Here is a 23,581-nt window from a genome sequence, read left to right as displayed (position 1 = left end):
ACTGAATAGAATATTATCATAAGACAATTGAAATAGTGTTACTTACCTCTTCAATATTTTTGATATTACAGAATGGGTAATAAGTATTATTAAATTTCACAGTTACCAATCCCAAAATATTTATTTTACTACTCGTGTTAATAAATAACAAGTGTTATAATAAGATACAATACAATATTGAGAATATGATGGTAGGTAAAAAAAGTAACTTTTACAAGTAATGTTAAAAATGTAAATTAATATTTTTGCGTTACTTACTATTAAAGTCTGTGAAAGATACAGAATAGTATATTTTTCCAGAAAAAAGGCTTGATAACAGTATACTAGATGATACCCTCGATTGCGTCCGCGTAGATATCTGTAGGTTTAAAAAATCCCGTGGGAACTCATTGCTTTTCCGGTACAAAAGTAGGTTATGTCCGTTCCCGGTATGTAAGCTTTCTCGCGTACAAAATTTCGTCAAAATCGGTTAATCGAATGAGGAATGAGCCGCGAAAACTAGCAGACAGACAAACAGGCAGACACACTTTCGCATTCATAATATTAGTGTGGATTAGAACCATTCAATCCTCAGTGTATGCGCCACAATTAGGTATTCGTATACCTATAATTATAAGTAGTGCCGTATAACTATAAACGCGATACTTCTTATCCTAGTTTATTATCGCGAGACAATAGCACTACCAATAAGGCCTTTCAATGTTTTTAAATATACAAAGTCTGCGTAAGTCTACAGTTTATATCCGGCCTTTACATTGTATGTGTTATAACTTTATCTGCCTTGTAAAATGGTTGCTCGCTATGTTGTCTTCTGGGTACGAAGGTCGAAATTCCTACTCCTACAATGGCTAGAATGTTATATAAAATAATATTGCAGGGAAAATGTTATGACTAAAAATAATAACGGCATATTACTCGTATCTAGCCTAAATGTGCACACAGGAATTTTAAATGAGTCTTTTTTCAGACAAAAATAGTTTCAGCCATCGGAAATAGTAGAAAAAAAGCAATTTTCATTCTTATTATACCTACTTAGTTACCTATTTTATAAGTTCTCTTGCTCTATCTAATTTAAAAGTTCAGCCAAACTATTAAAAACCTCTCTTTAGGTAAATATTCCTCAGCGGTTAGGGTTTTCTTGGGATAAATAATACAGTAGGCATCTAAATCTTTCCGCATACGAATGACTGATGGTATTTCGACGAATAATAACGTTAATAACGTTTAATGTTATTATAATAGGCGGGGCCTACCGCCTACGGGTTAACATGTTCTCCGAGGCGTGGTGGAAACGAAGAGACTAAATTCGGTCATTGAAGACGGTCACCCATTCCGTTACCGACCTGGATCAGTGTTGCTTAACCAGCGTAATCGATCAATATGCGCTATCGAGCAATATGCCACAAAATATCTCTCTAACTAACGCGGACGAAGCCCACTAAAAGCTATTTTCCCTTTATTTCGATCCATTGTGCGGAACTTTTCGCAACTAACAGCATTGCAGCGCATAAAGTGATCCTAATAGGTTTAAAGTGGTCTAGTATAGAATAGATACAATAAAAACAAAGTTGTTTCGTGTTCCTAAAAGCCATAACAGTGTTTTCGAGAGAGTTATACAATGTTGGGATTTCGTTTTGTTAACGTTTTAAAATTAAATTAAAAGCTTCAAAATAAATTGTAATTTCTACTTTTATTAATTAAAATGTAATTTCTAGTTTTATCTAATTAATTCCTTGTAACTGTTAACAGTTCCCTTCCCATTTTGAGAGGAGACTTATGCTCAGTAGTTGGCTGACGATGCAGATAGGTTGATTGATAATGATGATGGTGATGAACTATAAACAGTAACAAAATAGAGTTAACAAGTGTAAATTAAAAATTTATAACACTCCCGACAAGTGAAGGTTACAGTAACTAGAAAAGAGCTGATAACTTTCAACGGCTGAATCGATTTTCTTTGATTATAGCTAAGAACATTCTCAATCAAGCCACCTTTCAAACAAAAACAAACTAAATTAAAATCGGTTCATTAGTTTAGGAGCTACGATGCCACAGACTGGTACACAGATACACACGTCAAACTTATAACACCCCTCTTTTCGGGTCAGGGGTTAAAAAATTAAAATCCGATTTTCAACTAAACTTGAATGTGTATCATATCCGCTTACCTATCTACCTATTATATTTGTAACGTACGGTTCGGTCGGTTAAATAAAAAAAAAAATGCTACTTATGGACATTAGCTATACTTACCTAATCCTATAGATAGATATACCTACCTGCGGAAGGATTTGGAAGTCCACCATAATTCATTTATTTTTATTTATTTATTTAAACATCTTTATTGCTAAATACTATGACAAAGAATAAAAATACAGGATAGACTTAAAAACAAAGGACGACCTTATTACTACAGTGATAAGGTCGTCCTGGGTGTAATTAAAAAGGTGTAATTTGTAGGGGCATTGACCCTCAACAATGGCGCTGAAATAGGCTTACGGAGCAGAGAGAGAGTATTCGGTATTTTACTAACGAAATTGCTAACTTAAAAGTCACGTCAATACAAAACCACTAATTGCTAAGTAGTAACTAAGAACCATTCTCGAGTTTCTCTAAAGGTATTAAGTAGATGGGTTCTTTTCACTAAGCCAAAGTGGTTTTAAATAAGTATATCCTCAGATTAAATCCACAGGAATTTGAATTAAAAGGGAAACTTAGAAAACTTAGAGCTAAATCCAAGAAATCTTCGCCACTTTTGGTACCATTAGTAAATGTCTACGGCACTTTATCACAGATTCACACTGAAAGTGTTACTTAGAGCTCTTTTTAAAGGTGCAACCCATTTTAGGTTGACAAAAGATTACCTAGAACTAGAATGCACTTAGAAAATTTTAAAATTCTTTGTAATACTTCGCTTAGCATTATAAAATACTAGAGGATGCCCGCAACTTCGTCTGCGTGGAATTAGGTTTTCAATGATCCCGTGGGAACTGTTTGATTTTCCGGGATAAACAGTTGTCTATGTCAATTATATGGATGCAAGCTACCTTGGTACCAAATTTCATACAAATCGGACAAGCGGATGGGTCTTTAGGAATCCCGTGGGAACTCCTTGATTTTCCGGAATAAAAAGTAGCCTATGTCCGTCCCCGGGATATAAGCTAACTCTGTATCAAATTTCGTCAGAATCGGTTAAACTGTTGGGCCGTGAAAAGGTAGCAGACAGACAGACAGACACACTTTCGCATTTATAATATTAGTATAGATGCAATCGTTAGCAATATGATAGTCCAGGGGCTTTTCTGCAGGGGGCAGGGGGAATAAAAAGGATCTGCCTACCACGCCGCTGGCCATGTGTGAATTGGACACTTCATTCACCTTTGAGAACAATAAGGAGAACTCTGCATGGAGGTGTTTTCACGATGCTTTCCAGCAAGTGATCATCACACTTCACACTAATACCTATTGTAAAGGCGAAAGTTTGTGTGTATATTTGTTACTCTTTCACGCAAATACTACCAGACGGATTTGGCTGAAATTCAGAATGGAGGTAGATTATACCCTGGACTAACACAAAGGTAACTTTTCAACTTTTTATCCCGGAAAATTAAAGAGTTCCTACGGGATTTTTAAAAAACCTATATCCACGCGAACGAAGTCGCGGGCATCAGCTAGTCACAGTATCACACTATCACACTAATATTATAATGGCGAAAGTTTGTGTGTGTGTATGTTTGTTACTCCTTCACGCAAAAACTACTAGACGGATTGGGCTGAAATTTGGAATGGAGATAGATAATATCCTGGATTAGCACAAAGGCTACTTTTTATCCCGGAAAATCAAAGAGTTCCCAAGGGATTTCGAAAAACCTAAATCCACGCGGACGAAGTCGCGGGCATCGGCTGGTATTTAATATCTACCGCTATCCGCTTAGATAGACTCTACTTTCTACATAGAAATGAACATCTTTAAAAGTTTTTGTCTTTGGTATTTAATTAAAACAAAAGCAATATTCGCTACACAGATGGTGACCTTTACGCTACAACGTTGCCTTTACGTTCAAAGAAGAAAATTGCCAAACAGAAAATCTGACCAGAACTTTAAATTTTCTGTAATGTTTCGTATCCTATTCCAGAATCAAATAAAAATCAAAAAGTTACACAGTGCTTGAGCTTTCGTTTCATTGTTTCAAAGTAAAGTATCACGTATTTTTCAATTAGTTTCACTGACTCTATTTTAGTGGATATTCGTTCTCTTGATAAACACCATAATATTATGTTTTTTAATGATGTAACCACAAATTCACAGTTTTCGGATTCATTCCTTTACTTGTGCTATAAGATCTACGTATCTACCAAACATGATTCTAGGTCAACGGAAAGTACGTACCCTATAGGTTTTCTTGACAGACACGACGAGGGACGAACGAATGGAGGCACGGACAGACAGACAGACAACAAAGTGATCCTATAAGGGTTCCGTTTTTCCTTTTGAGGTACGGAACCCTTAAACAATTTAAATTCATTAAAACCCAGCCTTCATGAGGTATGGGATTTATCAAGAGCAAATGCCGTCTTAAAAAATTCAAAATACTTTTATTTCCCTAAGGGCCTGAATTTATGATGCTGATAATGAAAGTTGAAAAAAGTAGGTACTCTGAATTGTTTGACAAGGCAACTTCGTTTTCTGTTGCCACTGAGTATAGTCACGGTAATATTATCTGTAGTATAGTTGAATATAAGGTTGGATTGTTGCAAAGATACCAGCTATGATGACATATGATATACCTACCTGGCAATTAATTTGGGAGAGTAAACATATTTTTAATACTATCCTATTAAGAATTATTTTTGAAAATAATCCTTTTTACAATCGTCAGAACAGATCTAAGCCTATGATCTAGAATTTATATGTACTAGACTAGCTTGTGCCCGCGACTTAGTCCGCGTGGACTACAAAAATTTCAAGGCTTTAGGGGTTGAATTTTCAAAAATACTTCTATGTTCTAGGTGTCTGTGTGCCAAACAGCGCCATCCGTCTAGTAGTTTGAGCTGTGCGTTGATAGATCAGTCAGTCAGTTACCTTTTCCTTTTATAATTAACCCCCGACCCAAAAACAGGGGTGTTATAAGTTTAAGGTGTGTATCTGTCTGTGGCATCCTAGCTCCTAAACTAATGAACCGATTTTAATTTAGGTTTTTTTTAAAGGTGGCTTGGTCGAGAGTGTTCTTAGCTATAATCGAAGACAATTGGTTCACCCGTTTGAAAGTTATCAGCTCTTTTCTAGTTACTGTAAACCTTCACTTGTTGGGGGTGTTATAAAATTTTAATTTACACTTGTATAATGTTTTATTAAGATGATGTTCACACTTTGTCCTCGTAGATTTAGGTGTTTTAAAAATCGCGTGGGGAATTTTTCATTTTCCAGATAAAAAACGACATTCGTCTATGTCGATCTTCGGGATGAAAGCTAACTTTGTACTTTTCATCAAAATCGGTTAAACGGATGGGCCGTGAAAACCTAGCAGACAGACAGACAGACAGACAGACACACTTTCGCATATATAATATTAGTATGGTGTTATATTAATATAAAGATATAATTTTAATATATCTCTTGTTATTTTTAAATTCCTAGTAGGTAGATAAAGAAAAATATGCTCCCTATTCATATAAGGCTGATAATTTACATTCGCTTCGAGTCTTGTTATTTTTCCTTTAAAATCTAAAAATATCCATTGCCCTTTCCTCCTACACGAGGATATTACTTCTGCTGGACTGAGAATTCTTATTCAGATTTTATTAAAGGTTGTATAAAAATACCACTAAATTCTGTGAATTTAAGTTTAAAAGTTTTATAAAAATACATCCCATTCTGGGAATTTAAATATAACAGATAATATTTTCTATAACCAATAAGTAATTAAAAATAAACTTATCACAGTTGTTTATCCCTAGTCCGACGAAAATGCTTCCAAAAAGGTGCTTTCTTATCACAAATTTTAAATCTAAAGTATTTTTGACTAATTTTAAGTATAGGTTTATAAAATCACAAAAAGTACATAAATTGATTATTTTTCGATACCATCTTTATGTTTTCCTTGCTGCTTTTTGAAATCAGAATTCTAATACCCTTTCTTCGCGTAGCTGGTCCAATTTGCGATTTAAATATAAAAGTTATTTTAATGAGATATCGTTTCCTCTTATTCACTTGGAAGGAAATTGAACTTACATAAATCTTCAAATAAGACCCTTCTCAATGCTTAGGAATTATAATAGGTAATAATATATTGATTTCAATAAAAAAGTTACAAAACTTAAAGCTTTTATTAGAAGAGCAAATAAAATTGGTAGTATTTTCTGAGAAAGACCAAACCGCCAAACGGTTTAAATTACTAGCTAGGTGATTAGTTGATTACGATTTGTCATGTCGCATTACAAAAGAAATATCCTGAAATTATTGAAATTATCCTAATTTTCTTTTGCGATGCATTCATGACCCATTTTGAGTTGATTGCGGGTTTGAACGCTTTTCGAAAAATACACCCAATAATAAATCTCAAAATAACAATAGAAAAAAGAATTTCTAAATAAAAATACCAATCCCTACTTTTATTGTGTTATTTGATTCCCGAATGACCCTTTGCCGCTATAATTTGTGTTTCCTCAAGAAATATAGCGCAAAGCAGAAGTAACGAGCATTTTAACCATCAACGAATCACGATATGATAAAATATGGCCCAGAGGGTACATTGATTCGCAAGAATAAGTGGTAGGGTAACCTTCCTTTGGATTTATTGCTCACAAGTCGCGAATTTGGCAAAAATAATTTGGCTCTTTGCCAACATGAAGCCTCCCGGATTATATCGATCTGTGTGTAAATCTTCCCGTGACGTCAGCGATCTCAATAGTGATGGCCTTAGTCGACAATCGAATTAAGTTATAATAATAACAACACAGAGAGTCGTGATAGCCTAGTGATTAAAACGTCCACTTCATTTTCGGGAGGTAGGAGGTTCGATCCCGGGTACCCACCTCTAACTTTTTGGAGCTATGTGCGTTTAAACAATCAAATATATTTTTTAACGTTAAAAGAAAACATTGTGAAGGAACTTGCATGCCTGAGAATTCTCCATAATATTCTCAAAGGAGGGTGAAGTGTGCCAATCCGCATTTGGCCAGCCTGGTTGACTTGACCAAACCCTTCTCATTCTGAGACTCATCTGAGTGCTCAATAGTGAGCCAGCAAAGGGTTGATCGTGAAATGATGATGATGAAATGGACACAAATTTCAAAATAAACAATAAGAGATGTTAGCTTAACAATGCCAAGATCTATCCAGTCTGGACGAACACATAATGGGAAGTGGGTGGATGAAGAAGGCGGAGGACTGTGTGTAGTGGCGCGCTCTTGGGAAGGCCTATGTCCAGCAGTGGACGCAAACAGGCTAATTGGTTGGTTGACTAATGAGCATATTATTCTCTTCTTTTAAGTACTGTAGACGTTTCATGGAAAATAATGTATGTGGGTTAGGCGTAGGTAAATTGATATATTGGTCTCTAAAAACACATCTTAGCAGTAAAATGTAAAACCAAAACAACCCCGGCGTGGTACCAAAAAGAAATGGCCATCATCTAATATGACGTATTGATGGTAATATACACGAGTACAAAATATCGATATTTCAAGTCGCCCATCACTCAATATACGAGGAGTGTGAATGCATTTAAAGTTTAGGATTATGTATCGTCTCTTGAGAATAGTCTAGTCGGTTTTAGCAATTGGAAGACGAATGAATCTACTTTTCGAACGCCAAGCCACGGTTATTTATATTTATTGTTACGGTTTACGAATAATCTAAATACATATATAATAAAAAAAACGTTCGATTCACTCTGTATGAGTCATCAACGCCCAGGCCAAACTCTTGAACCTAGATAGTTAGAATCATGCTTTTTTTTATAATGAGTATACAACGTAGTCAAGTGACAGTCGGACACGCACACGAAGGGTTCCGTACCATCATACAATATGTACCTACACTTTTAAGTTTGTAGTACACTGCAAGTTAATGACGGACTGCGCCAACTAGTAAGTACATATATGTGATTTAGTAAATTAATTTTCGTAAACACATTTTAATATTTTTTTGTTATGTAACCACAAATTCACGATTTTAAGATTTCTTCCTTTACTTGTACTCTAAGACCTAGCTACCTGTAAATTTCATGATCCAAGGTCTACGGGATATAGATACCCTATAAGTTTTCTTGACAAACATGACAAACAGACGGACAGGCAGACAACAGAGTGATCCTATGAGGGTTCCTTTTTTCTTTTGAGGTACGGAACCCTAAAAACCTAAATCCACGCGAACAAAGTCGCGGACACAATCTAGTAATTTTATAAAACGACAGACATGCCTTCCGCCCTGTAACGCGTTTTCGTTTGGCTTATCAGATGTAAATAATGAAGAAATATTAGGTTTGTGTATAAGCCTCCGATGACTTAAGCGGATTTTCCTAGTTTGTACAATAAAATGTATCTTACAAAATCCGTGTTATTCTTGAATGGAATTGTGTAATATTTCGTGGATTACTGGGTTCTGGCAAATTGTCAGCTATTGCATCACTTTGCGTACTTTGCATATTACAATAGAAAACAGACATGGTAGCCTGGTGGTTAAGACGTGCACCATCTATTGAGGAGGTCGGAGGTTTGAACTGGGGCACGCACCTCTAACTTTACGGATGTTATGTGCGTTTTTTAACCCCCGACCCAAAAAGCGGGTGTTATAAGTTTGACGTGTGTATCTGTGGCATCGTAGCTCGTAAACTGATAAACCGATTTTAATTTAGTTTTTTTTGTTTGAAAGGTGGCTTGATTGTGAGTGTTCTTAGCTATAATCCAAGAAAATCGATTCAGCTGTTTGAAAGTTATCAGCTCTTTTCTAGTTACTGTAACCTTCACTTGTTGGGGGTGTTATAAATTTTTAATTTACACTTGTAGCAATTAAAAATATCACTTGCTTTAACGGTGAAGGAAAACATCGTGATGACACCTGAGAGACGAGAGTTCTCCATAACTCACGATTTCAATCCGTTGCTCTGTTGCGGCGTGGTTGAAGGACAAACAAATAAATTTTCGCACTTAAGTATAGTTAGTAATGTTAAAAAGCAGATATTTAGAAACTTCAGTTTTTTAATGTCAATATGTAGTTCGATATACTTACTTACTATTTTTTTTTTCTAGATATTCTAAGAAGAAAAATTATTCTAAAAAAACATTAACAAACTGAGATCTTTCTAGTCTTGCGTCGTTATTGATCATAATAGGTACCTATTCTAAAAATCCAATTCAAGAATTATTTCTAATTCAAAATTGCACAGTTTACAACATTACAGTTGACAAACCATAAATCTTTCAGTAAACTATTTGACTGACTTACTGACTGATTTGATTGACTGTATAAAATCCTCCAAACTGATTATTATTATTTAAATGTATACTATCTATTTATTTATTTTTATATATTTATTTAAATGTATCTATCAAGTACTTATCGATTATCTGCTCTCTCCTAAAATATACCTACTTTTGTACTCATATAAAAGCAAAACACAACGAGGCAAATAATAAAACACAACTCTTTTTGGCATCGCTTTGAGACAATTTACGGCCGCAATATTGAAAGGAATTTCTTGGGGGAAAAAATTGGCACCCAAAATAGGACTTCAGCGAAAGTTTGCGTAAACCCAAGTTAAATGAAAAATTGGCACCAATATTATATTCTCTCTAAGAGCAGCTTATATTTACTAGCGACCGCCTATGGCTTTGCTGGACAAAAATATAAATCCTCTTTATTCTCTATCCTGTGGAAATTTCAAGAATTCCGACCATTTTTTGAAGCAAGCTGGTAGGTGTCAAAGGGTAGGTGAACCCCGCACCAATATCTTTGCAATCCGTATCGCTATGCAAAAAAATATTTATCACACACGCAAGCGTACGAATGTATTCACTTATACAAGTGTAAATTAAATAACACCCCCGACAAGTGAAGGTTACAGTTACAACTAAAGAACAAGTTAGAAAAGAGCTGATAACTTTCAAACGGCTGAACGGATTTTCTTGGATTATAGCTAAGAACACTCTCGATCAAGCCATCTTACAAACAAGAAAACAAAATTCAAATCGGTTCATTAGTTTAGGAGCTACGATGCCACAGACAGATACACGCGTCAAACTTCTAACACCCCTCTTTTTGGGTCGGTGGTCAAAAATAGTATAATTCAATATCTGGAGTTTTATTGCATCTTTGCCTCGAGTAGGTATATTAAAATTCGGCGGAGCCGTCGTCGGTGCCGTTTATTATCACTAACATAAGTAATAACTGTAAATTGACCTAAGAGTCGAAATTTCGTTCTCTTAGTGAGTTGTATGCGGAAGGATCTGGGCATTATTATCCCAAGAGAACTCCTACCTTTATAGGATTAATGGGAAGGAGTCACGACTCTCAGTAATGAGGAATACGACTGTAGAGAGTGAATTACACGAGATGTTAAAAATGTCATCACAAAAATTTAGCAATCCCTAATTGGCGCTCCATCTCCTTACAACTGAGGCCAGCAGAAACTTCAGGAAAATTTTAAGGACACTGAACAAACTTATTCCGTTTATAGCTTCACTAATTTGATGCAAATGAATGTCTTGCTTACCTACTTCCTTGAATAAACAAATTAAGTTGAATAAATTTCACTACTGGTATACTTACCAACCGTGAATTTTCATTTTATTTATTTATTAAAAAAACTTTATTGTTAACAAAATTACACCTAAACACTTAAAAAACAATCATTATAAATTAATTAATTAAAAACTCAAAAAATGAATGAGAAAACATCATTAGCTAAGTAAATTTTGAATCAGTAAATAGGAAATTTATTTAAATACTTTATCCTTATTATCATTTAATTTTTTTTACGTCAATTCTTATATTTTTTTCTTGTGATATTGTTAACTATGATTTTATCAAACCACTGACAGATAAATATATTTAGTGTCGTTATCAGTAATAATTATAGTAGCGTAGTGTTGACATTATTATACAACTAACTATATTGTTGCTTTTTCTCTTATTTTCCCTTAAAGTCTTTCATGTTTTATCATCCCTGAACAATAAAAAAATTCAAACGCACCAGTAACTTACCATCAACCCCCAACATCTGTCTATGGTGAGTATCATTTGTATCATTTTATTCTTTTTTCGTTACCGTCCGATTAAAAAAAATGCTATTATTAGTTATTAGTTATTATTCTTAGTTATTTTAGTTTAGTTCTTAGTTTTCTTAGTTATCATTAGTTATTTTTCTTATCACAAGGTTTTTTACATATTGGTCAACTTTTGGTGACATGGTCAGCTAGTGAATTATTGACCTTATTTAGGTACAAAAGAGTTCATACACAAAAGCTAAATGAATACAAGACCCTAATTTACTGCATGAGTACTTAATTATAGTTTACATAGTAAATTATTGGTTATTACCCTGTTGACCATAATTGAGTTACACTGGAAACAATAACTCAGCATTTCAGTTTCAGCCCAAATCGTAAATCGAAACTGACGTCGACAAATGGGTTCCATGATGACAATTTTAGTTATAGATAACTAGGATTAACTGTACCTATAGCTATAGATAATAATATAATTGTTATGAAAAAGTATTAAGAGCGATGATAATATTAAGTAGTAGTTAATAACACAACAGACGGCTAGTAAGATGAAAGCTAACTAAAAAGCTAGAGAGCACAGCCTCCTTCCATAAACTGTTTAAAACCTTTGTTGTATCATCATCATCATCATCATCATCATCATCATCATCAGCCTGTGGATGTCCACTGTTGGACATAGGCTTTCCCTTAGCAACACCACACCCGGACCTCAGCCTTCCTCATCCAGCCACTTCCCGCTAGCCGCTTTATGTCGTCGGTCCATCGTGCTGTGCTTTGTTGTATATGGCTCCGGTTTTATCGATTTTTAGTTTTTCTTACCTAGGTTAGGTTAGTACTTCATGCAGAATCGATCTGACTTATTATCTACTTCATACATCCATGGACTTACTGTACTGTTCAACTCACATAATTAACTGAATAAAATATAAATAGGTATACAAAAAGAGGGAAAAGCTACAAAAACATTAAGTTTCGCGAGCAAAATATCCTTTAGAATGACTTTTAGGCCAAAACATTATGATAGTAATAAGAGATATTTTGTGTAAGTCTACAGTAGGGCATTTATTTTATTTTTATGGCATTGGCTATAAACAAGTTTTTCAGATCTTTGTCATCCTACTCTAAAAGATGCTCGAATTTGGTAGAGCTGTTTAATATTTTGTTTGAAGTTATTAATAAATATATTTATTGTGTTGATCTACATAAATAATTTAGTTTAAACAAAACTGCATTGTTCATATTCGGTTTCAAAATAATTATGTCGTTATTTTTAAATCGTTTGCGACGGAACAACGCCAGTGACTGTGATGTCAGATGCAGTTGCATGGGCATAGCTATTTCGTTTAAATGTTTCCCAAGAGAAATACTGGTTGTAGTTTCGCTGTGACTTTGGAACGCGTATAAAATAAAATATGTAAGTAGCTGTATAATTAATTTTTATTTACTGTTATATATACAAATGCCTATGATGTCAGAAAAAAACTGTAGATAGAAAATGGATGGACTAAAAGAACGACAGGTCTTGAATTTTGCCTTGACGTCAAAGCTAAAAAAAATTGGTCACGTATGAACATAATAATTAATAACTTGTTATTATAATATTATTATAATTTAAAAATTACAGCCTTGTAAAAAAAGTAAAATAAACTTCTGCTTTCACGTTTCTCTTTGGAGTTGGTTTGATAGAAGTCCAATAGGTTGTATTCTTTGAATCTACTATCCTACAGGCATCAATCCTTATTATACATCAATATTATTACAACAGCCCTATAATGAACTACATAATAAATTTTTAATTTTTAATTAGTAATTGTATATTTCTCTAATTAACTTACCTTTAATAAAAACTACTCCATCCAAAGTTCAATGCTCAGTTCTAGGCATTACAGTTACAAAAACCACACTCGGTTAGTTATATTTGACATCATCACTAGCATTCATTTCTATTCTTGAACAAAAGTTTTGCGTTACTCATAGTACTTAGTTGCTTTAACATTACTGCTCTCAACCCATATTTTAATTAAAATTATCCTTACACATTATATTCACATGAGAACAGGCTAGAACCTAGAGCTGTTGAGCCAGTTATTTAATAAATAGCACTTAAATACTTTTTAGACACGCATCATACATTTATTGCATTTGTTATCTGTGACGAGTATTTGCGCGCGAAATTTTCAGTAATGGCGACCGCGGGAATGCGGCAGCGGTGCTTTCCTCGGCCATACTAGTGGGAAAAGCGGGTTCTAACCACATTCTTAGTGCGCCGAGCGATGCGCAACTCATTTATTAAGCTGGGATTTTAAGTTTAAAATTTATTTTTACTCCTATTAATTAGATGAGCGCATTTGATTAATTAACGAATTACACGGCAAAGTGTAATAATAAATAAAATTAATGTTTCTTTCAATAAACAAAAACATGTTAGGAGCTATAGGTAAGCAAGACTACGATCCAAACGAGTTGGAATTGAATCTAGAAACTTAGGAACTTGAACACTACATAAATTACATAATCAAGCTAATAAATATCAATTACAAGAGGCATTATTTTTTTTAATTTGCACAAAAACGCAAAATATTGTTAACTGTATTGCTCTTATGAAGCAAGAATGTAGGCTGTGATTTTTATTATTATTTAGATAGGTGGGACTGTTTGTTAAATTTGAAGTTCATAATATTGTAAATTTTTAAATAGTGATTTGACCCAAAAAATGTTTCGCGATCTACGGACTTTGCAACGAGAGTTTAAGACATTTCCACAATGTTCCGTCCCGGGTTCGATTCCTTTTTAGGACAATTTTTTTTTAATGAGTTAGGAATAGCTTAAATGGATACGTAGGTATCTTATTTACCTACTACAAAAGCGTTTTACCTATACTTAAATTAGAAAAAATGAACACAGCAACTTTTGGTAAATTGCTAAGCTAAGATCATTGAAGAAGGTATCAATTCAAAGTAAAAAAAAGGAAGGTAAGTAATCAAGATAAAACACGTTTTTATTAAGCCTCATGAAAGTAAAGACCTGTTGAAGATTGCGAGCGGGTCAAATTATTCCAGTAGGACTAAGGACTGGAATGGATCGCATGCTCTTCCAATAATTTTTAGGCCAATACGTTTCAATCATAGATAGGTATAATATTTCTGCAGCTAATTGAACCAAAACACTATTCTATAGGTCTACTGCTACTTACTGGATTGAATTATGTGAACTGGACATAAAATAATATTACAAGCATAAAATAATATTGAACAGTCATAAATAGATCAGCCGCTGTCGAAGGAGATTATATTGTGGGAAGTGATAATATTAGATACGTCGAGTTTATTAGTTATGCGATAAAATAGCCCATAATCTGCTTCTGAAACATCTATGATGTAAATGCGACGCTGTTTGCCTTTTTACGGTTCCGTCCCCAAAGGAAGCCAAAGGGGGACCCCCTTGGCTTCTGTTCCGTCCGTTCGTCCGTCCATCTTTCTGTCTGTCAGTGGCCTATATCTCGTGAACCGTAATCTGTAGAAAGTTGAAATTTTCACAGAATGTCTACCTATTTCCGCCATGATTTTTTTTATATTAAAAGGTGTTATTGCTCTTTCCCTTTATGACCTAATCCCTTCTCATTCTGAGAGAAGGCCTGTGCTCAGTAGTGGCTCATAATGATGATGCTATCAGCTTATATGATGTTACGGAACTCTTCGTATGCCAATTTGACTCGCACTTGAACGATGTTTAACTAAGGTAACTGTATAGTCTGTGATTGAATCCCGTTACCAAGGCCGGGACTCGGGAATAGCGAAAACTCCCTCTACAGCAATACTAGATGATGTCCGCGACTTCGTTCGTTTTGTTTTTTAAAAATGACGTTGGAATTCTTTGATTTTCCGGAATAAAATGTAGCCTTATTCATCTTCGGGATGCAATCCATATCTGTACCATATTTCGTTAAAATGGACCGGAAATAGGTAACACACAGAGAGACACTTCAGCATTCTTAATATTCATTAATATTACGCGTGCTTCTATATGGATTAAGTAATGACTACATACATGATGGCAAGCAATCATGAAAAACTAAGTTGTGACCAAGCATTTTAAAATTAGGCTCTGTACCATATACAGAAATGTAACATCCCGTGACTTTCCGTCATAAGAACACAATCCATAACTTTCACTAACATACTTGTTCGAATACATTTCTATTAATTTGGTTTTATAAACAACCGGCTCGTTGGTCTAGGGGTATGATTTTCGCTTAGGGTGCGAGAGGTCCCGGGTTCAAATCCCGGACGAGCCCAAATGCCTTTTTTCAAAATGATGAAAAATATTTTAAAAAGAGAAGTAACTAAGTATATTTTTTTAGTTTAACACAGTACATCATGGATACCTTTATCAACCTATATTTTGCATGAAATTTGGTGCCGAGGTAGCTTGCGTCCCTGTAATTGACATAGGCATTTTATCCCGGAAAATCAAACAGTTCCCACGGGATCTTTAAAAACCTAAATCCACGCGGACGAAGTCGCGGGCATCCTCTAGTATACTTAATAAAAATCATAAAAACTGACAGAAGAAGCATTTTAACAAGCTAGAGGGCTCTCTCCGTCACTCGTTTCATACAATCGTAGTTCCAATTTCATTTGAATATTAAGCAACCAAAGTCCATGAAATTTTGCAGACATATTCTAGAAACTTATATCTATGTCTGTGGTTTTCCAGATTTCTCTAAAATATACGGTTTCAAAGTTACACGGTGTTACAAAATTTCATACAAATCTTTGAGCCCTTGTAATTTTAAAACTACATATTTTTAGAAAAATCTAAAACACCACAGACACAGATAATAGTTTCTAGAATATGTCTGCAAAATTTCATGGACCTTGGTTGCTTAATATTCAAATGAAATTGGAACTACAATTGTATGAAACGAGTGACGGAGAGAGCCCTGTTAAGTCATTCACATAGGTAATATTTTTTCTTGCATTTCGTATCTGATAGACCCGGAATCTCGACACAGGCTGAAAAGCCTATTACCACTAGATACCTACTGTACAAACTTACAATGCAACTGTTACTTTTAGGTATTAATTATTATTTATTTCAGAAACAAAAAATACGTAACAAATTGGTCTATTTTAGCTACTTACCTCGAACAAATAAATTTTTTGTCAGAATAAGATGATATTTCATTCTTTCATTCATTCATTCCAATATTCATTTTTAACGTTGAAATATAGGTAAATAAAGCAAATAGGAGCGATTTATGTCGCGATCGATCGCCTGAAACGTGCTTCATTATTATGAGCAGTTTTAAAAATATAACGAACCCAATAAAGATCATTTATATTTCACGACTCATTGAAATACGAGATTGAAATAATATAAAGACCACATTTCATTTTAACATAAAATGCCTAATTGATAGGAAAAGCGAAGTATGGACCATTTTGATTAATATTTATTATTTACTAGCTGATGCCCGCGACTTCATTCGGTGGATGTAGATTTTTAAAAATCCCGTGGGAACTCTTTGATTTTCCGGAATAAAAAGTAGCCTATGTGTTAATCCAGGGTATATAATCTATCTCCATTCTAAATTTCAGCCCAATCCGTCCAGTATTTTTGCGTGAAGGAGTAACAAACATACACGCACACACACACACATACATACACACAAACTTTCGCCTTTATAATATAATAGTGTGATAGTGTGATAGTGTGTTAGTGTGATATTATGTAGGTACCTTATCCTATGTATAACCTAATCCAGCTCGAAGAGTTAGATAATCTGTTTCTTTTATTTATGCAAAATCAATATCATGATAGACTCCTTTTACAAAACTTCATGTCTAAAATCATAACCCTTCCTTTCGGCTTTGCCGTATTCGGGTAAAAAGTTTCAGCTTACACCTCAGTGACTTCCAAAATAAAAACCTATATTATGAGTAGGTAAAGTTTAACGACGACTCTTTGTTTTAGAATTCATTGAAATATTACTAAGAAAATTATTTTATTGCAGACTAGATGATGCCCGCAGCTTCGCCCGCGTGGATTGGTCACATCCCCTGCAGCATCAGGATTGAGGAGTTGGAATCCAAATTTTTTATAGAACAATGTCGCAGAGTTCCTCTATCGATTAAAAAAAATACGTAAATCGGTTCAGATATCTCAGAGATATCAGTGCATAGGCAGAAAAACACAACTCCTTTTTTGAAAGTCGGTTACAAAAGTAGCCTGTGTTACTCTCTGGCCAATCCTCTGCTTGTCTGTGAAAGGCCCGTTAAAATCGGTTCAGCCGTTCCGAGTTCAGCCCGTTCAAACAAACAGACAGACAGACAAAAATTTTAAAAACGTGTGATTCGGTTATGGTATCGTTCAAAATATAACCATATGAGCTTAATATAAGCTAGTTATTTCGAAATTACAGACGGACACTCCAATTTTATTTATTAGTATAGATTCTTATTTTAAAATTACCTACTCAACAAGAAAATTATTAGTCTTGTTTTGGTTGAATTAACAATGAGTGTGCTAAAAATAGCCCTTAGACGTTTTCAAGCAGGAACAAAAGAGTTACCTTCCGAAACAATAATATTAATCTTGTCTTATCTTAACTATTCTCGTCCGCATTTAGAACATTTTGGGAACAAAATTAGTTTATTCATTAGTATTTATCTACTCATGGTTGAATCCCAAATATTCTCTTATTACAAATTAAAATCAAAATGCGGTGGCAATTCACGTTTGTCCGTTTATTCGCTTATAACTTTTAATCCTCTTCGTTTTTCGCATTATTTAAAACAAATTATACGTGAAAGGCGTAGGTATTACCTACAATCACATCTAACATCTGCTAGTATCTGCCGCACCTACCTATAAATATTATAAATTATCAAGTCAATCTAACGTTGGTTGGCGTAAAAATTTTGACCAAAAAAAACTGTCTAGTGTTAGACTTTTATGAATATAATATAATATTTATAACAAATTACTAGCAGTATTATATTATACTAGATGATGCCCGCGACTTCGTCCGCGTGGATTTAAGTTTTTTGAAATCCCGTGGGAACTCTTTGATTTTCCGGGATAAAAAGTAGCCTATGTGCTAATCCTAGATATTATCTATCTCCATTCCAAATTTCAGCCAAATCTGTCCAGTAGTTTTTGCGTGAAGGAGTAACAAACATACACACACACACACACACACACACACACACACACACACACACACACACACATACAAACTTTCACCTTTATAATATTAGTGTGATTTATTATTTAGATAGATACAAATCTTAGGAGTAAACTTAAGAGGGGTCTCTCCGTCACTCGCTTCATACAAACGTAGTTCCAATTTCATTTGAATATTTAGCAACTAAAGTCCATGATATTTTGCAGACATATTCTAGAAACTAATATCTATGTCTGTGGTTTTCCAGATTTCTATTAAAATATTCGGTTTCAAAGTTACGCGGTCTTAAAAATTTACATACAAATCTTTGAGCCCCTGTAATTTTAAAACTACATATTTTTAGAAAAATCTAAAACACCACAGACACAGATATTAGTTTCTAGAATATGTCTGCAAAATTTCATGGACTTTGGTTGCTTAATATTCAAATGAAATTGGAACTACGATTGTATGAAGCGAGTGACGGAGAGAGCCCTGTTAAGAAAATAAATCTTTAACGGTCAAGGAAAACATCGTAAGGAAACCCTGCATGCCTGAGACCTTATTTACCTACTAGCCGATGCCCGCGACTTCGCCCGCGTGGATTAAGGTTTTTCGAAATCCCGGGGGAACTCTTTGATTTTCCGGGATAAAAAGTAGCCTATGTGCTAATCCTGGATATTATCTATCTCCATTCCAAATTTCAGCCAAATCCGTCCAGTAGTTTTTGCGTGAAGGAGTAACAAACATACACACACACACACACACACACACACACACACACACACACACACACACACACACACACACACACACACACACACACACACACACACACACACACACACACACACACACACACACACACACACACACACACACACACACATACAAACTTTCGCCTTTATAATATTAGTGTGAAGTGTGATTCAGTGTACCTGAGAGCTCTCTATAATGCAAACGTGTGTAAAGTCAAAACCTTCTGATTCATTCTCACCCGTGCTCAGTAGTGGGCCAGTAAAGTAAGTTACTGTGAATAAAAAGCTATATCTAAATTAATTACGTCAATTGAAAGCACTGGAACGAGAACTCGAAAAACAATTCATAATTTATGCATTAACTTCATCTGGCATTGGTTGAATGAGTTTTATCAAACCTCGCTCTCTGAAGCAACTTATACTTATTTAAAAGATAAAAAAAATAGCCTAGTGCGATTCAGACTCGCCCACCGAGGGCTCCGTACTCGGGTATTTTTTCCGACATTTTGCACGATAAATCAAAAACTATTACGCAGAAAAATAAATGAAAATATGTTTTAGAATGAACAGGTAAAGCTCTTTCATATGATATCCCACTTGGTATCTTACTTTGAAAATTGAATCATATTTTTTTTTTTAATTATGTAGCCACAAATTCACGGTTTTCAGATTTATTTCTTTACTTGTGCTATAATACCTACCTACCTGCCAAATTTCATGATTCTAGATCAACGGGAACTACCCTAGGTTTTCTTGACAGATATGACGGACGGACGGACGGACGGATAGACAGACAGACAGACAGACAACAAATGATCTTATAAGGGTTCCGTTTTTCCTTTTCAGGTACGGAACCCTAAAAAAGCATTGTTAAGTGCTGGCCGAAGTTTCTTTCCAGGGCGTCGCTTGTTTAAAACGAGAATAAAAATTCTTTAACTCTAGTGATCTATAAAAAATTGTACCTAAGATACTGTCAACTTCTTTACGACTTCTTTTTTTACGACTTTGCAAAATGAAACAGCAGTTCATTTTTAGGTTTTTTATCGATGAAAGGTTTCCGCTTGACCGTTACTCAAATATTTCTGTAATAAATATTTAACTTGATTAGATATTTAACTTATTTAGCTGGACACACATGATTACGACCCATTTGAATGGTCAAAGTTTGAAGGTGAGTTTCCACTGAGGAGGAGTGGAGCGACGACGACGTGTGTTTTCAATCAATAAGGTTAATGTTAGATATAGGTAGTGATAATTTATTTTTAATTATTTATTTATCATGTCCTCTTTCAATTATCTGGTCGAAACACAGTCTCCGCTCCGCTCCTCTTCAATGGAAAGGCTGGAAAATCACCCTAACGGAACTTTAACCGCCTTTCATGCAACTACACCAGCTAATCCATAAAATAATAATCTTTCAAAGGTACCTTTTAGGTCCCAACTCCCAATGGGCATTACAGGTCACAGTATCCTTACAGTTTTTGAAGTGTTGAACTAATACTACATAGGTAGGTAAGGAAAATGAATTAAAACTACAGAAAAAAATTATTAAAACTACTTTATTAGCTTCAATCAGCGAAATAAATAAATTAACTTAAAAAAGACGGTCTATTTCCGAAGAGCGCTAAACCTACTTAGTGACTGGCAGCGCCAGATAATTGCCTAGACTTGCCTGTCTATAAAAACGTTTACATTTTTTTTATTTTTAACGCGTCGGAAACATTCCGTCTTGCATTTTTCCTTACAAATAAATGATGAGCAAATTACATTGCAGAAATGGAGTAGAATTGAGCATTTTTACAAATCATTCAGATTAATCGTTTTTATAACATAAGGGCAGTGTTTTTTATATTCTTTGACCTCAAATTGTCAGATTTTTCTTAAATATTCTTAAATTTATTGGTCCGTGTAAAACAATTTTAATCATGCTTCAAAAAAATATATAATTTTAGTTAATTAAGTTCGTATAACAGTACCTAATTGTTACATGATCGAAACTGTTTTAGACTTCATTCTTAATACTATTTACAATAATTAAATAAAACAAAAAATGCACGCAGAAAATAACCTACAATTTGAACCGATTTAATTAAAAGTGCATACATTGGTTTGTATTTATAGGTACAAAGTTTTTGTAAAATGCTGATTGAACTATGAGGTAGTATTTTTAAACTGTGAGGTTTTGCTTAGTGATTTTTCACAGGATACTTTCAGTAAGATAGCATGGCTTTCCACGAGGTTTTTCACATGCTATCTGCGAAATTATGGTCTATCTTTAGGCAAGTAATACCTATTGCATCTTTGAAAAGCGGGTTGCCCACTCCACGCTCCTAGACTTATCTATGCATTATAAAGAGGTTGTTAGTTTAACGTAGAGGGTAATCTTGGGAACTAATAATCTGATTCTGGAAATTCTTTCACGCATTGAAATAAATAAATAGAATAATTATTCTGGCCGGAAACCTATATTATGTAGACATCCTATGTATGCACTTTTGAATAAAAATTCTTTGCAGTTTCTATGAGCGACACTCAGCCCGATTTGCGCTGTCCGGCCAATCGCAAACATTCAGTTGAATATTGAAGACTGTACCGGGCTGGCACTTGAACTGCATGCCTTCGCCGTTCACGCAACGCCAGTACTGAAAAAAAAATTGTTTATTTAGGTAGCTACTAGGTACCAGTGCTTTTATGGACGTATGGCAGCGCATATCAAACAATTAGGCTGAACAACGTTGACCCCGGTCGGTAACTGGATGGGTCTTTAGATGTCCTTTGGTCATCTCGTTACCGGCGTCCCTATGCCATCGGTCCCGGTTATTATAACTAACTTCTGACAATAACCGTTAAAACTATGAATCGAAGTTACCTACCTACCTAAACTTAGTCAAGATGTAGGTATGCGGAAGGACCCATCGCATTATTAGCCCAACTCCTACCGTTATATTATGAACAATGGGAAAGAATACCGACCCTCAGTGATGCAGAGAGAGAGAAAGTTCTTTGTATGTGAACTAAGAGCATATACTGTTAGCTTATAGTTGGTGGGAATGAGACTGATACAGAGTAGTGTAATCTCGCTTTAGCCATCTAACACATGCGCGGCAAGCGTGGCGTAGAACGATCTCCAGTCCGCTGGACAGATGACCTTACGATAGTGGCGGGAAGTGGGTAGACAGACCCCCTGGTCTAGGCGGAGGAAAAAAGATGGTGGCACACTCTTAACCGGAAAATGTAAGGTAGGTACAATAGTCTGCTGACGATTCTTGCTACATTTTGAATTATTGTACTTACCCTGCAACTCTGGGGCACGGTAATATTACCGTGTCTGGGGCATGCCTCGATGTCAGAAGTTGAAATAAATAAAATACCTACTTATATATGGGCTCTTACCTTATCACAGTTCTTTCTGTCTGGAATGTAATCATCCGAATTTTTGCAAACTTCCGGGATGTCCACTTCGTTTTCCTGTTACAAACAATAAAAGGCTGAATAGTGTTGTTTTAATAAACGCAATTCAAATTGCTATGTACCGATGGTACCAATCTAAATTTATTTAAAACTTACAAAAAGCTTATTTTGATGTAGTATAGTTCAGAATTTGATGAATAATAATGGAAAAACTGTCGGGCGAATGAAAATTGTATTTTCATCATAAATTCAACTAACTACTTTTTTTTTTGTTCTGTGTAAATATTCTATCAATGATACTAACTGATGTAAATCGGCCGAAAAATTTGTAAATATTTTCAAAATAAGTCAATTCGGCAATGTTGCCTGTATTAGTCGACCTAAATCAAAGTAATTTGGTTACTTTGATATTAGACTCGGTAATTCAAAGAAAAAAGACTGCCTGATCTAATTCTGGATTCCATGTTATATAAAACTATGTTCAATCATTAACTTTACAGTTTTATCCACTTTGAATAATTTTTACTTTGCTTTGCAACACCATATTATATTATAAAATAATCATATCGCTGTGCAACACCGTCAAAAATGATTACTTGTTCTTCTTTTAATTTTAGTTTATGGCTTTTTAATTGTGCCACCATGATTTCTTGTTACAAATGACAGCTTTTCCAGTTGATTTTAATTTGTTTGAAACAAAGTGCAAATAAACACTCTACAAAATATAAATAAAACATGTAAAGTAGGTAAGTACATACCGCTGGTGCCTGGTCGACCTCCTCTGGAGATTCAGGGCTCTCATCTGGAGCAGGAGTCTGTGTGGTAGGTTTTTGCGTGGTAGGTCGTTGAGTGGTAGGTTTCTTGGAAGTAGTGGCCTGGGTGGCAGGTGCCTGAGTCGTGGTGGTAGGTATCGGTGCGCCCTCAGATGGATCAGACGGCGTTGAAGGTGGCTTTGCCCAATCAGGCTGCGAAATAAAGATGGATATAAATTTTTTTGATATCTATAGTTAGTTAC

At 34.8% G+C, this 23,581-nt stretch overlaps 2 protein-coding genes and 1 non-coding gene across 5 annotated transcripts in view; 1 reads left to right on the top strand and 2 right to left on the bottom strand.

Annotated features, from left to right (window-relative positions):
• Positions 1-13,441, bottom strand: part of LOC123876670 (dopamine receptor 2-like) — a 165,308-nt gene extending 151,867 nt beyond the window's left edge. For all 3 annotated transcript variants that reach the window (XM_045922963.1, XM_045922964.1, XM_045922962.1), the window contains exon 1: positions 13,065-13,441. The gene's annotated coding sequence lies outside the window, so the exon portion shown is untranslated. The remainder of the gene's footprint in view (positions 1-13,064) is intronic.
• A 2,010-nt stretch (positions 13,442-15,451) lies between these two features.
• On the top strand, positions 15,452-15,523 carry Trnap-agg. The gene has a single exon. It is a non-coding gene; the product is annotated as a tRNA-Pro (tRNA).
• A 5,173-nt stretch (positions 15,524-20,696) lies between these two features.
• Positions 20,697-23,581, bottom strand: part of LOC123876669 (endochitinase) — a 35,689-nt gene continuing 32,804 nt past the window's right edge. The window contains exons 10-12 of the mRNA XM_045922961.1: positions 23,325-23,531; positions 22,549-22,623; positions 20,697-21,797 (exon numbers count right to left, since the gene is read on the bottom strand). Of these exons, the coding sequence (XP_045778917.1) occupies positions 21,675-21,797; positions 22,549-22,623; positions 23,325-23,531 (405 nt within the window). The 3' untranslated portion in view covers positions 20,697-21,674. The remainder of the gene's footprint in view (positions 21,798-22,548; positions 22,624-23,324; positions 23,532-23,581) is intronic.

This window comes from Maniola jurtina, chromosome 22, assembly GCF_905333055.1.
Source record: "Maniola jurtina chromosome 22, ilManJurt1.1, whole genome shotgun sequence".
Taxonomy (NCBI): Eukaryota; Metazoa; Arthropoda; class Insecta; order Lepidoptera; family Nymphalidae; genus Maniola; species Maniola jurtina.
The sequence above is the reverse complement of the archived record's forward strand: the minus strand, read 5'-3'. Positions and strand labels throughout refer to the sequence as shown.